At 40.1% G+C, this 16,321-nt stretch overlaps 1 protein-coding gene across 26 annotated transcripts in view; it reads right to left on the reverse strand.

Moving 5' to 3' along the window:
• Positions 1-8,490: 8,490 nt before the first annotated feature.
• PER2 (period circadian regulator 2) overlaps positions 8,491-16,321 on the reverse strand; it is a 39,776-nt gene continuing 31,945 nt past the window's right edge. For 23 of the 26 annotated variants that reach the window (XM_085512492.1, XM_085512484.1, XM_085512490.1 and 20 more), the window contains 5 exons: positions 15,396-16,246; positions 13,279-13,465; positions 12,737-12,929; positions 12,014-12,164; positions 8,491-10,952 (listed from right to left, as the gene is read on the reverse strand). In XM_085512492.1, the coding sequence (XP_085368618.1) occupies positions 10,803-10,952; positions 12,014-12,164; positions 12,737-12,929; positions 13,279-13,465; positions 15,396-16,246 (1,532 nt within the window). In that variant the 3' untranslated portion in view covers positions 8,491-10,802. 26 annotated transcript variants of the gene reach the window in all.

Here is a 16,321-nt window from a genome sequence, read left to right on the forward strand (position 1 = left end):
TGCCACTCAGAAACTGCCTTTCTATCCAGTGCTCCCAAAAAGGAGAGAGCCACATCTCCCAAGGGCTGGATATGAGCCAGGAGCCCTATGGAGCTGGGCAGCCCATGAAGGAGCATGGGACCAGGGACACACACAGCCCATCCTACAGTTGACAGCAGCAGCACTGGGCTGCAGCCCTGCCCTGGGCTGTCCGGGTTAAGGTTTGACATCCTGGGTTGGCTGCAGCTGTTGCAGGAATAGCAGAGGCACTTGGCTCAGCTTCATTGCTATGAGATGAAAAGGGCTGGGTTAGAACCCTTCTGTAACACTGCTGTGAGAGTAAGTGCAAATCCTGACACTTCGGTGACAGAAACACAGCAGAGAGTCAATGTAAACTGCCAGCTTCGATTCAGCAGCAAATCAGCTGGGCAAGCAGCACATCCACACATGCTGGCCATGGCCTTCAGGCCAGGTACTGGGTCAGCTGCTTCCAAAAGCCAGGAGGGGTAGGAAGGGCTGTGGCAGAAGGGCAGCCCACTTTTCCCATACGCATTTCTCAGTGCTGTATCTGCTGAAAAGAAAGAGACAGGTCAAAGCACTGCTCCTAGAGTTGTTCTATTTTATTTAGGCATCAAAAACATTTTAGAAATATCTTAGCAATAAAGCTTTTTTTTTTTTTTTTAATATGTATATTAATCCAGAAATCAGTTTGACAGAAAGCTGACACCCTCTGACGAGGTGTTGCTGGTTTCATCCATTTGCATGTCTGTACCTTACTGCAAAGGTGTTGAATCTGACACTTGCCTGACAAAGGCAGGAAGAGGTGAGGTTCTGGGGTGGGACTGGGGGAGGAGGAGGGGAAGGAAGGGCTCCACCAGCTTGGATGGAAAAGGAAAACCAGAAGCCTTTTCAAAACCTTTACAGAAAGGACTGCCTTTATTTTCCTCTCCAGCAGACTATCAAACAGACTATCTGATCTGACAGCGCACTGCATTGTAAAGGGAGAAAGGAGCAGCACACTAACAGAGGGACTCTCTTTTGATACGCGGTCGCAGAATAATTGAAAGAAGGGCACTTTGCATGTCAGTCACTCACACCTGTCACAGGGAGAAGTGCTCCTTGTTAACCACGTCAGCAGGCAGGACTCAGTTCAAACCCTCTCCGAATCCACTGGCAACACACACTGGGTCTTTGTTGGAGCCCTCAGGCAGCGTGCAAAATCCAGCTTTCAGATTGTGCAAATCTAGACATCTTTGTCACCCAGCAGCAAACATCACACAGCGCTCCGCAAAGTTCTCACCTGCAAAATAAAGACTTTCGGTTTCTATTCCACTTAAAAGGGAAAACAAGTAACAATGTAGCTCAGCACTCAGCAGCGCGGCTACCAGTAGAGGCCTACTTGCATACAGACATCTTTAGAGGGAAATTTCTGCTAAGCAGGCAGTTTATTCTTACCATCTCAAGCTGCTGTCCTTAGCAAAATGTTATTGAAACAAACAATGGAAAAGTGGGATGTGTTTCTGAGACTTGTACTGGGATGGTCATTAGTTAACCCAGGCACCCTCAGCCTCACGGTGGCATGGTGAGCTGCTCACAGGTAACACCCCCAGGAGGTGACCCAGTCCCAGCATCCCCAGATGCCAAAGCTCAGTTTTAGGACTCTCCTATTTATGGCCCCACCTCCAAACATCGGCAGCAGGCACCTGAGCGCACACAAAGAGGTATCCAGCCCCAGCTGCTTTTCCTCCCCATGGGGGACATGGGTGCAGACACACAGGTTTTACAGATCCGGTGTTCAGCTTTTGGAACACACAAAGACTTCTGCTGAGCTCTCCCCTGCAGCAACAGCTCAGGCTGTGCTCCCTCAGGCCATTGAAACACAAACCAGTACAGATGGGACCCAGGAGAACATCCTCCCGTTCCACAGATGGGCCCAGAGTTTTGAAGAAGGTCATACAGGAAGCACACAGAAAACTCAAGGAACAAAGCAATCTACCAAAACAGCTGGCTGAGCCTGGAGACTATATCCTTCCTCCACTTCTTAGGACATATTTTCATTTTCTTGCCTGAGACCCCCGGTTCACAGTTGTGTTTATGCATTCACGTACAGATGTCTTGAAATAGTGGTTGCCTAAATTGATAGCATCACTAACTTGTGCACATTGAGCCTCTTAGGCTCCTGTGTGAGCTGGCAGAAGAGGGAAAAGATGCCGTTCTGACTTCTTCCATGGGATTTTTAGCTTTCTTTGGAAGCTTAGCATTCAGTTACTGCTTTCAGCAAGCGTTAACCTCATTTCTGCATTTTAATAAAGTTTAAAAAAAGTATATAAAAACTGATGCAAAAACATTCAGGCATGAAAATATACCTCATAGCAGAATATTTTGAACTTAAGCTAGTTAAACAAGATGACTGAGGGCAATTTGATTGGTCATACTGCATGTTGTATGTCATATTACACTCCTTCCAGCTGAGCTTCAAATGGTCTTTTAATGCAATAAAGTAGAACCTTAAATGCTGAGAGCTTGACAGGGAGTTCATGCAATCATTAAGGGTGGAAAAGACCTCTAACATCATCTGGTCCATCTATTCACACACCACCAGTATTGCCCCCTAAGCCACATCCCTCAGTACCACACCTGCTCCTTCCTTAAACACCTCCAGGGATGGTGACTCCTCCAGGACAGCCTGTGCCAGAGCCCCACTGCTCTTTTTCAGAATTCTTCCTCGTATCCAACTTGAACCTCCCCAGCACAACTTGAAGCTATTCCTGAAATGAGAAGGTAAGAAGATTCCAATCAGACACTGAAGAAGCCACTGATTCCTTTTCTTTCTGTGTCATTGGGTCAGGTGAGACACTATCCTTCCCAAAACAAATACAAATTGTTTTGCTAAGAACTGAAAATACCTTATAAAATACAGCATACTGGCAACTAGATTAGATGACCCTTTCTGCTCTTACAGTTCTTAAGTATAAAACTACTTCAGTTCGTAGTCTTTTAGTTTTTACACTGAACTCAGACTCAAACAATAGACTGGAAGCACAGCAAGTAGTAGAGTGAATTACCCACAGTTGAGCTCTGCAAAAGCTCAGACCATTTAGGTACAAAGTAAAGCAGCCTAATTTAAAATCACCATCAAAAAGGTGCACTTCAGGAGTATCTCTAAATGATGTGCACATTGAGAGCAAAGGGAGGTCACCAGGAGCCTGCATGTCCTCTTAGTTATGTGCTTTATTAAATAGACATTCTTACCCCCCCCACACCTTTTGCCAGATGGTCCATCCGATAGCTACATGGGAGGACAAGCAGTAATATCCTTTTTGCTTGCTTTAACATAGAAGGTATTTTTTTTATGTGTTCATTGTTTACTTCAAAAGGTGCAAGGAAAATGTTACACTGCTATGCCAGTCGTCATAACAACAATCAAAAACATCTCACTTCAGTATAATTCTAACAGAGCTTCAAAGACAGGGAAAATACTATCTCAGAGGTCATTATCCTGAGGGGCGAAGCAGAGATTAAACAGGAATGTGCCAACAAGACCCATGAACACACATCTCCAAGGCACAGCCTTGTTTGTCATTCAGATGCAGGCTAACACTACTGACAAGAGAATGTTTTCTAGAAAGGAAGAAAAGATTGCCTTGTCTTTTGTGGCTCTATACACCAATTTACAGCTGTTAGAATCAATCAATTTATAGCACAGATACAAGAGGAGAACTGCAGCAAAGAAGCTGATGGAAAAGCTTCCTCTCATTTGCCAGAAGGAAAAAGCAAAGGAGACTCATTCAGATTGACCACCGGTCTTGCTGCTGCTCGCACGAGTAACTACTGTTTCACGTAGCAAATGGTGCACCTTATTTTTCATCATACACAAGATTCTAACAAATACACTCAAAACAAGCAAAGGCTTCTACACTGTGTAGGATGGATTCTGCCACCAGACACTACTCCTTTCTTTCTCTGTTCACACAGTTTGGACTTAATTCCGGAACCACGTTAATGAAGAATTGGCCACATGTCTTTCAAGGCAGGCTATTTGCTACTTAGCTGGCCAATGCAGCTAAAAATGACCAAACACACATCAAAATTTAGGCTCCAAGCTCTCAGATGACTAAAATAGGAGACTTAGGTGAAGTACTAAGTATTTGCATGAATAGCAGGTATTGATATATCTAAAGCAAGTACATCTGTTGCTTCCCCTATCTTACTGGTTTATTTGCTCATTCAAATAGTTTTAAGTCCCATCCAGCCCCAAACTCTTCAGAATTCCTTGGCCAGCCTGGCAATGACAACTGACTGAGCAGCACACATGTATATAGAATGAATAGATGGATGTAGGTGATGTAGATCATTAGGGAAATAAAATATGTACAAAGAATCAGTGTAGCATAAAATAAACAGATGAGGAAAAAACAAAACCAAACCACATGCATTCAAGCTTGAAGTGGTTTGTTGGCTTGTTTTCACTGCTTTCCTCTCCATTGCTCCAAAACAGCAACGCTTCCAAGCAAGTTGCTTGCCTACATTGGGAAAACAAGTCCCCACAGTAAAAGCAATACTAAGAGGATTCTCAAGTATTACCTTTGCCCTTGAATAAATCAGTTCCCCACCAAGTACATGTACATTTTCTATACACAAACAGGTGGGTTCTTTGGCCTGACAGCCCTCCTTGAAGTTGCCTTCACAGTACAGTATATACAGAGTCCTCACGTTGAATCATCAGCAAGGAATAGATCATTGCTGCAAGAGAACAGCAGTATTAGCCAAGCAAAAATTAAAGATTTCTGTTCACGTCACCATTTCTGGGAAAAGCTTTAGATCACAAGAAAACTTCCAGCTCCTTGTCTTCCCTTTTCATTCCTATTGAGTAAAAAACAATAGGGGTGTCACTCACAGTACATTTCTTCCAGAAGTGGAGCAGAACCCTATGAAATATAATAGGGAAGACTCTGCTGACTGGCCCAAAGCAGAAGATTTCACCAGTCCTTCCACCGCTGAAACACATAATCAACATTCAGCCTTCCTCAGCTTCCCGCTAGCATTGCACAAACTGCAGAGGAATCAATATTGCTGGAGAGCAGCAGGGAGCCTACCTGGTACCACTGGTTTGTTTTCTGTAGTACTTGTAACCATGACACCTGGGTAGCAAGAAATAAACACGTATCATTGAGAAAGGAAGTGCTTCTATTTCCCGTCCTTCCCCTGAAACAAAAGAGTATCTTTTTTTACATGCATTTTGTACTTATTGTTCTTGTTTTTAATGAACACTGGCATTCAGAAACTATCTATCAAATGTCTCAGTTACTTATTTAGGTTTGGTTTTCAGAACCAACAAAATCTGAAGTGTCTGGAGACACAACCTCAGTTTACTCAGTTTCTGAGCATTACTCTTGTACCTGCACTCTTATCTTACCTGGCACTTGGTAATTTAGTTTAGTTGAGAAAACAAGAGGACACGGCCCTTCATGGGGTTTGGTGCTGCTTTTGCTGTGAGCTCTAAACCTCAAACTTCTGCATCCAGCCTCCTTGTCCTCACCCCCACACTCCTCTTCATTGGCATAGGGCAATTTCAACCTTCCTGGCTTTGACAGCTTTCTCATCTTTTAAGGCCACAGCCCAGAAAGGCACAGATTTAACCCTATGTCTGCCTTTTTTGTCTGAATTTCAGCCCTCCCTGTCTCCACTCAACTGCTCTTTAAGGCCCAAGAATCCACATGACTTCATAGATGTTCATCTTCACCTCTCTCAAATTCTCTCTGACAAATGCTACATCTCTCCCAAAGGAAGATAAGCAGCGTTTAGCTGTTGATAAAACTATTTTAAGAAGGTAGTGTCTAGTGATTTCAAAGAAGAGGCAGTGCCCTTTGGACCTCTGTCATTATCTTCTTCCTTCAATTCTTACAAGAAAGTCACAAACCACACTGCAACAACCCAAATGTTTCCAGAGAAACAAACTGTCAGGTTCTATATATAGCCCGCATCACAATTCAGTCCTCATCTTATCTAAGAGTGCTAGAGGTATGGCAACACACAACACTTGGAAACTTCCAGATACATTTAATACAGCAAGTTACTTGTAGCAAGTCTTAGCAAACAGCTCCAGTTAACTACTATGTGCGCTGATAAAGTCTATTAGACTTTAAAAGCTTGGAGAAGGGTGCTGGCATCCATCTCGTAAAGAACAAACAGCACATGTTTCTCTCCAACACGCTACTCTCAATCCAAAACCAAATTTTATATCTGAAAGCTCTAAGTTCTCTTTGGAAATACTCAAATAAGAAAGTTAGTCTATGGGAGGCAGCAAGGTGATAAACTCCATCTCCATTTATAAACTCCTTAATCACATTAGGACGTAGTGCTGTGCTTCTGGGACCTAATTTACTGCCGGCCCACTCAGATACATTAATGATTTACATTACGCTGGCCAAGATATCCTGACCTTCCCCTCTACTACTTTAATTTGTCCTCTTGAAAGGCACTATGGGTAGAGTTATTGTTCAATGACTTCCTGAGCATTTGGACCCTCTGATCCTGCCAAACACATTCAGAAAGACTGCACCTGTAAAGCCATTGTTATCAGCCCAATGGGTAGAAGTTAGCACCATAAACATCATAAGCCTATGGGCACCAAATTAGGAGACAGAGACAGTTCTGTATCACTTCAAACTAATTCTATCCGTAAGTGAAGTCTGTAAAACCGATTGCAGTTATGTAGTCTGGTCATTCAGCTGTGAAATTGAAGGCTATAAACATTTTACACAGACACCTTCATTTCGCTATTCTGTTAGCTAAAACCTACCAAACGGCCCCTTTCACCACTCCAACACGTTTTCCCTGAAAATCCAAGCCACAATTCCTGGAAATTCTGTTCTTTAAATGTAAGATTTAAGCACCAACCCCTACCAGAAAAGTACATACGTCAGGGAATGCACAAGCATTTTCATCATCAGGTCTCTGAACTGATTTCAGTTAATCTCACTGCTGACAACTGACTACTAGCAGTTTTAATACGTGACCTGTCTACACCCAAAGCTTTAAGAACTTCTATTCAATGCAGTTAGGTAATCATCTTACCATTTATGCACAACTAAAGACAAGGGAAGAAAAATTACTCTATTCTTTACATTATGAGGGAATCTTTCCTTGTTGCCATGTGATTAGGGCATAAGCCTTTTTCTTAAGTAAAGACATACCAGTAAAGCAAACTGACAAGGTTGTTATAAATCTTCCATACCAGCCCTAAAAACACTGCCCTCTTTCACTGCCACTAAGGAAAAAGAGCTGGTGAGCTGCTCACTACCTTGTTCACCAGATCAAACCTTTGTCAAGTTACTTGCTCATAAGGGTTTATGAAATACTGGAATATTTGGAACCTACACTTACAAAATTTACTTTCCTCCTAGGCTGTCAGTTTGTCACTTTGCCAGAAGCACCGCTTTGAGTCAGAGGCTTATCAATACATTAGTTTCTTTCCATCGTCCCTAGGAAGAAAAGCAAATAATAATCAAGGACATTGTTGCTCAACAAGGGGAACAAATGTTCTCCAAATTCATGACAGCGGAATACAATAGGATGCTTTTCAGTACCTCGTTCCTCTTTTCCAAGAAGATATTTTATATCTGTGATCACTATCATTGGGCCAACAGCACTTCATTAGGAACTTTCTAAGCATCTTATCTGAAATTAAAGTTACAAATCTTCCCTTTTACATCAAAGAATGTAATAAGCTCAGGAACACAGGAAGCTGAGCAGAGAAAGAACGGGGGTAGCAGAAGTGCCAGACTTCATCACAGGACACCAGTGACGCCTAGGGGCTACAGAGGTGGGAGAAGCTGCCAGACAAAGCCTGCTCCCTGCAGTGCTAAACAAGCAATTATCTGAGTGCACATTGCCAATGTGGCAAATGCCTAAAGTCACATTTGGCTTGTAGTCTTCTTACTTTCACCACTAGGGGAAAACAAATAAATAAACAAATCATCAGGAGCAGAAATATTTGAAACATACCTAGCAGTTTTTCAGCAACAGTTTGGTTCTCATCACTTTGGTTCAGCCATCTTCAGTCTTACACCATAGAGAAAGATGACTAAACGCCATACAGCTCACATTCATTGGGCTTAACCAAAACTCTCTGCCCATAAGTGATTGGTATAAAGCTACAGAGGACAGTAGTATTTAAAGATGACATTAAACAAAGTAAAAAAGGACAACATGAACTTCTGCTGCTTCCAAACACCACACAGAACTCAGCCACATACTCTCTTGCAGGCATTAGCGTGCACACATTTTCGGAAGAGCTGGTCAGTCTAAAGATTCTGCCTTACTTTTCATCACTAAGCTTTCAAGCTGGACAAACTGGCAGCAATTCAGCATAGTAAGCCACAACCAACTTGTGGCCACTAATACATCGTGCAAGTTCTTGTTTGACGTACCAGCTCAGAACAGAGCTGCAATACGTGTATTTTTTGCTTCTTACGTGGAGTAGAAGGGCTCAAGAAACAGAAAGACAACTAAAAATATATCTGTTTTATTTACCAGTTTTCTAAAAAGCAAAGTCATAAAAATTAGTCACGAGTGGCAAAACCAAAATATATTGCACAGTGTACAGAAACCATTGTTGACATGTTGACAAAGTGTCATCACAAATAAATCATCTTACAACAGCTTGGAAAAATTACAGCTTCAGAATCTTATCTATAAATGGAGGCATGTAGATTTAAAGTTACAGGAAAATATTTAATACCACCCTGTAAATGCAAACACTTTAAGGATGCAAGAATAAGACCGTAATTAAGCACATCCACAAAATGCTCTAAATATACTTTTCTCTTCCTCTCACTAAGTTATGCTTACAAGATGGTCATTGAAAAAAAGAAAGAAAAAAAGAAATGAGAACAAAAAGAAAGGAAAAAGAAAAACACAACAACAAAAAAGCATGCTAAAGTTCACAAAGTGGTTGAGAAGTCCCTGAAAATAATTTGTTTAATAATGATGCGCTCCTTTATATATAAAGCTTTTGTTTTTCCCAAACCCTGGTCCAATTAAAACTATTTGTGTTTACATGTAATAAAAAACAAAAAAGGAATAGGTAATATGCTGGTATAGCTGCACTGTTCCATTTATGATAGAAACATTTAATATATTGGACTGGAATACCAACATTTTAATGTTTCTCATTCGGTTTATATACATCTACTCAAGTTTGATCTTGCAGAAGTGTTAAAGACAGGAATCAGATCACGCTGATGAGCGTTTCACACTATGTTTAAGATACTCACTTCTGAAGTAGTGATTCTACTTGTTCTGTAACTTCACACATTCTAACTGAAGAACCTGTCTCCATTGCAAATTTCCTTATGATGCTGTCCAATTAATTCATTCATTCACACATTTCATCCACTAAGCAAATACCAGTCACTTCAACATGTTTTTGGCGGTGCCAGATCTACCTTCATGTCCTCTTTGGATGCAAAGAGAAACATTTCCATATAATGAAAATAACTTTCAGTGAATAGAAACGTTATCTTAATATTAAAACAAACAAACAAAAAAGAACCAGAAGAAAAAAAAGCTTTCATGAAAAATATTTTAAGACAAACATAGCAAAGTTAATTGAGTTTCTCCACGATTTTGACCCCCCGAGACCTACAAGCTGACATCTAGCAATGCTGCAACTAGATTTCTTCTAACTAATCAATATTGATAGTTACTCTCTTTTGTTCTCTTCCCACATCCAACATGTACAAACAACGCAAGGACAAAGTACACATATTGAAGTTGATACAATCGCTGAGGCATTGAAATTAAATCCTTGACAGGTAAGGACTCCAGCCACACTAAGTGTTAAGTTATGTAATCTGTGAAAGTCAATGGTATTCTCAAAATCTCTTTTTATAAGAAATATCTTCCAATTACGAGAAATGTCTGATCCTCTCTTGCCACATGCAAGTTTGATGTTTGTTTAGCCAAACAGAAAAACGGACGGCCAACATCCTAACAGAACAGACCAAAAATAAAGGTTAAATGACACCACATTTTGTCTCAGTCACTGGAGCACACACAGTCATCCTGTGTGTTTGCAAATTTGTTTAGAAGAGATTTTGTGTGTAAATTCTCAGAAATCATGCTTCGAGATAATACACAGTTCATAGAATTGCAGTGTCCGTTGAAACAAAAGGCTACAGAGTTGTCAGCACTCACCTATGCTTTCTTAAGTATCCACGTAAGTATTTTAACCCAAGATCACCTTACAGAATTAGTTCAGCATTTCTTTTAGGCAAAAGGTTCCTATAGTCAACGCTATAGGAAACAAAGAGGATGGCTCAGACTGGTACAAAAAGGGCAAGTGCGAACTGATTTTCTTGAAGGTTGTTTCTTCTATTATGTTGGACCACTTCAAATATTAAAAGCAATGCTAAAGAGCTTCTAAGCAAGATTCCTAGAACAATTTATAATGCTGAACCGTTACTCAAAGATTTTAAGAGCTATACGTTCACAAGGGGATTTTCAGTACTCACAGTACTCACTGACCCACTCAGTAGGCATCAATGAAAGCTTTTATAGTTTACAAAGAAATACTTGAGGCATATAAGTGCAAAATATGAGTTTTTTTTCTTTAAATAAAAGCTATACCATCTTCAACAATGTCCTTACTGGGAAGAGATTGCCACCATTTAAAAAGAGATTCTTTCACAAATGACTCTTTTAGAGTGAGAAAAACATTTGCTTTATGAACCAGATTCATCTTGCTGGAAACAAGATTAAAACCTTAATGGATCATCACTGTAATTTTGAAGCAGCTTTAAAAGCAACAGGCTCAAAGGCTATGTTTGTTCTTCACTGACTTGACTCAGAGAAACCAGATTGTTCTCCCCACTGTCTTCAATCATTTCATTAAGGTCCATTTCATGGATTTCTTCATCATATGACGTATAAAAATTGCTCTGTATATTGTCCTCACAAAAAATACATTCCTAAAATAAGACAAAACAACATTAAGTCAAAGGAAAAAAAATAATAAAAAAACATTTTCCAAACATCAGTTTATTTGCATGTGATCCCTGATTCCAAAGGAACTTGTAAATCTGTGCCACACTCAGGTTCCATCCTCCAGCTGCTCCTACACAATCAATTTATAACATAGTAAATCAGCACAAGGTACTCGACAACTCTACTATGAACAGCTACATCACAGAATATTTACAATTCTGACTTCTCATAAGCACTATAAGAACATCTTTTCCTACATTTGATTGCTAACACTGGTACATTAATACATTCAGGTCAGCTGCACTGCTTAAGAGACTGAAGTGACTGTAGTTTCACACCTGTTGGATGCCCTCACATCAATGCTGCAGTAACATTAATAACAGAAGGATCTATTCAAATTCTATCGCATTGACTTTTGAAACATCCATGAATAAAGAGAGCCTCTGCATTTGATAGCTTATCTGAAAAGAAGCTACAAATGATGGGGAACTTAGGGAATTGGAAAGCAATCATTTATTCGTAAGTAAAATTCACATATAACCAATAAAACTGCGAGGATTCCTTCCCCCTTCCCCGCCCTTTGTTTCCTGAGCTACTAATCTACTTATACAATCTAGACAAGGAAGGATTCTGCAGGAAAAACTTAATACAGAGAAGGAAGACTGTATTCCCATCCATCACACACTTTCAAGGAAGAAATAGGCCTAAGTTTCTATGCTCAAAACATGTTTTTGCATGAAAATCTCGTATGACATGAATGAAATTGCTAGTTGCATTGATACATAATTTCTAAGAGATTCAACAAAACTAGAAATGACAGACAAGGCCATTCCTCATACTGGATTCACTACCTCAACTTTTCTACTGGAAAGAAGATTACCAGTAAGTTGAATCAAGCCAGAAGCCATGGCAAGCAAGTTTGATTTTAACTATTTCTCAGTATAACTGACCAAGCTTTCTTCCAAACAGGAAAGGAAAACTAACACAGGCAGCTAATAACAAGCACTGTTATACATGCGAAAATAACAAACTGATTTAAACTTACAGAATTAGCAACAGTCTTTGGCAGTCCACCTTGCTGGATCCACGGATGAACTTCAATAAGCTCTCTTTTTTGGTCTTCGGTAAATTTTGGTTGTAGTTTCTGCATTTGCTTTAGTTTCAGCTTATCTTCTTTTAAAACTGTTTCCAAATCTCTAAAATGAAACATATTCAGAAATTGAGCTTCAGTTCTTTCAGGGCTTTACACCTACATAATGTCACACAATCAAATACAAGCTTTTTTCTTTTATTAAAAAAAACAGTTTTTGTTCTGGATTGTTCAGTTTACAGATCTGACACTGGAAAAAAAAAAATGAAGTGTGATTATTTCAGCAGCATTCTACATTTGCAGAAAACTTTAGCACATCTCTGCTGGCTCATTGTCCTTCCAAATCCCACTGAGAACTGCTTGCTTAGTGCTACCACTGAAACAAAGAAGTTCAGTACCCCTCTGCAGATGCTGCAGTGAGATCCAAGTTCTCCTTCAGCAGGACAACCTGAATCAGACACTAGATACACACATATGAGATATGCATCAGCCTCCAGAAAAATACGCCTGACCAAGTCATTCTCCAGAACTTCTGAAGATAGTATGCAAAAGATATAAAGGAAGCAACAGTTCTTGACACTGACCTAAACAAGGTGTCTTCTATTAAGACAGAGATTCAGTTTACCCTGCTCCCCCAATGTGCATGCAGTTTATGAAGGACTGAGGTGCTGGAATTACCTAGAGGGTATCTGGTAAGTCATCATAACTGTATCATCTGTGTTTGCCATCAAAAGCCATATGGGATCCTGAAGAACGTATTTAATGAAGTGCTCACTTTCTTCTATTTCTGCCTTCATTTTTGTTTTATGATGGTTTTCTGAGGAATCGATGCTCCCAAAGTATTTGCTGGTATGACTAGTTTCACTACTGCCTTTAAAAGAGAAATTAAAGCTTCATTAGAAATTGTCAAATACATAGACCAGTCCTGTATTTTTGAAGATAGAAATGGGTAAAAAGAAATGAAAAAACAAAACATCATGACCATTTAATTTCATTTCTAAACAGAAGGTACTCCCACTACAGTAACCATTTAAACATTTTAAAAACCTAATCATTAAAGCTAAAACTCTATTAAACTGCAATAGAATAATTAACTAAAAGGAAATAAATTTGAAACACAAAGGATTATGGTCCTCTCCATTACTCAATTCATGTGAGGTCTGTAGGATATCACAATCCAACGCTTCTAAAATGCTGGGAGTATTCACTGCCTGTATTACCTGTTCTGCTTCCTGACATGTCACAGCCGTTAGATCCAGACCCGAGAGATTCAGCAGCTGCAGATACTCCGCTCCCTGAGGAAGCTGAGCCAGTGCCTGAGCATGCATCTTCTTGAAGTAAAATGTCAAGCAGGACACTGGACATAGAGAGCGCATCGCTATTTTGAGCATCCATTGGAGACTCAGCCTGGTAAGAGGAAGAGGAGGGAAACAAACAACAACAGAAAATTAAGGTCATCTCATCTCCAGTTTCTTACATTTACTATTAATCCACTTGACTTGGTATTCTGTTAAGTTTACACTGCTTGTTATTTGTCAACATGAACAGTTACAAAACTGCTAAACTTCATTAGAAGTTGGCTTGAAGAATTTCAGGAATTAACGTTGATGAAGAAATTAACAGAATACATTGTAATACATGAACAAGCTTCAGATATATCCTCAGTGCTTTCCTGAACAAATGCCTGCTTTGCCTTCATGTTCAAACAAGTGATGATGAAATTACAGAAAGTAATATTTTGCAGGTTTCCGAACAATGGGAAATAGCCTCCTGAGAGAATTCCAAAGGATTTCCCGTCAAAATTGTTGGTATTTTTTGTTATCAAGCTTACTTTAATCCAGTAGCAACATTTCAGAGCACGCAGTAAGTCTCAGACCATCACAGATGCACTTCTTTACCATGCACAAATCTAAGGTGCTTTATTTATGTACATATATACATTAAATATAATGTGTGTATATTATATACACATACACTTGTTCTCAAGATCATGAGACACCAAGCGTGCCACAACAGAATACAGTAAGCTTTTGCATAATGTCAATAAAGTTTGGAAGTTTCACTAGAAAGGCAGATATATTATATTCCTTTCTGCTCCCCCTCTGATCATCCCCCTTAAGAATCAATATCAAGATTATTAGGTAAAATAAATCATCTGGAAACTGAGCAACTAAGTTTGTCAGAGTGAGGAGCAAGCATGTTTGTACGTTTTACCTTCCACCTCCACAGTTTCTAATGTCGGCACATGCCCACGACAAACTATATAACAAAGTCATTTAATCAGCTGTTGGCATCAGCACTAATTGCGCTCTATGACTGATTACTTGGAGCATGTTTGATCTCACATGCCAGTAAGAGCCACACCTTCCAATGTCTGCTTTCCTTTGAACAGCATGGAACTCAAATTGTACTCTGTATACGCTGTCAGTTATAGTGAACAGTTACAGCCCACATAAGAAGAAAAGCAGGAGGTAGGAGGACATTCTAGAAGACTTAGGTTGCATCCCATCAGTGACTCAGCATTCGGAAAGACACTATGCAGAATCCTTATGCAACAGTAATGTAACAGTCTATACCATCATCATAGAAATCCTTAGACACAGCACTCCACCTGAGGTTTGTCAGATTATTAGTTTAATTGATCCAACAAATCTAAATGAGCCAGGAAAAGAAGCTGACATTATCACATAGCTCTGTACGGAGCTTTAGGGCACAGTGCACCAAGAAAAATAAACAGTGTCCGCAGGCAATACCTCATACTTTGTTTGCAAACAAGTAGTCAAAATAAAAAGATAATTTCCTTTATATCAGCTTCTTTCAAGACCTCAGTTACAGGTTGCATCTCCCTCACTCCCTTCTCAGAAATTTACTACCCAAAAAGTTTTTGCTAAACATTAAAAAAAAGTGAACAAATGATTTACAATCTATTTCAGTGCTTCTCAATGAATGCATTAGCACTCACATTAAAAGCTGCATAACAAAACTAATTCGGGATTCATTTTCAAGTTTCCTGGGGTAACTTCAGGAGAACAATAAGGCTGCCTTCAACTTTAAAAGTTAGCATTATTCAAACAATTTGATTCCACATTTATACAGTCTACCAAAACCTGAGTTTACTAACTGCAATAGTGACTCCGTCTCTAGAGACTGCAGACCAGATATTAAAATTTAAGGTCCACAAGAGAGTTTTGAAAATGATAAAGTAGAGACAAGAAAACAGAAGAGGGAAAAAGACCCACTATGGGTATCTCTACATTTTAACACCTTAAATATTCTTAGAGTGCCAAGATTTTAAATGGAAAACACACATACCCAAGAAGAACACAAACATACTTACTGGTAGGGATCCCTTTCCACTACCATCATCAGTTGTCATGATTTTGTTTATGGCTCCTTCCTCATTTAAAGCTCCGTGCAAACCCGCAGGAGCTCCACTTTCCACAGTTTTTGTGTTTTCTTCTAACTGTAGAAGATTCAGAGGAGAACTACACCTTGACTGGAATAAAGGCGGCGAAGCCTGGTCTTGAGGACCCACTGACTGTGGAGTGCAGGAACGGGATGGCTCATTTCGTGTCTCTGTGACAGGAATCTTTTCAATTTCTGCTGGTGGATTATAATGGAATGGTTGCGTTGGAAAAAACGCCTGTTGTGGGAAAGGGCTGGGGGTAGTGAAAGGAGGCTGCGCTGGAAATACTGTCTGTGAAGGGAAAGCAGGATGGGTAGGAAAATTGGCTTGGCTGTGGTAAAGTGTTTGAGGTAAGCTATTGTTCATTTCTGGGTAGACATAGTTGGGGAGCACAAGAGCTACAACAGGCGTCATGAGGGGGGCAGAAAACTGGGACGGTTGCATAGGGCAAGTATTTCCCGAGTCTGGCAGCTGATTAAATCCAGAGACTGAAGTCTCAGGAGCTGGTGGCACAGTCCCTGCTGCTGCTGGAAAAACAGGAAGTGGATATGCAGGCATAACAGTTGGAAAAGACATCGCTGAATAGCTTGCTTGTGAAGTGTCTGATGGTGACCAAGCAGTAGTATTTAAACCCTGAAGAGGAAAGCGATGGGGGAATTTAGTTCCAGAAGTTGTACTGTCTGAAGACTCCTGTGGTTTAATGCGCTTTGATTTCCTGTTTTTCCCACTTTTCTTCCAAGGTTGATCCATCCCAGAAGTTCCATTTCGTTGTCCACGGCCACCTGCAAAAACAGAATCAATGACCAAATAATAAAAAAAACCAAGAACAAAGAAGAAAACACGCACCAGGAAGGAGC

Source organism: Coturnix japonica, chromosome 12 (genome assembly GCF_054131305.1).
Source record: "Coturnix japonica strain WE chromosome 12, WE-NBRP24, whole genome shotgun sequence".
Classification (NCBI taxonomy): Eukaryota; Metazoa; Chordata; class Aves; order Galliformes; family Phasianidae; genus Coturnix; species Coturnix japonica.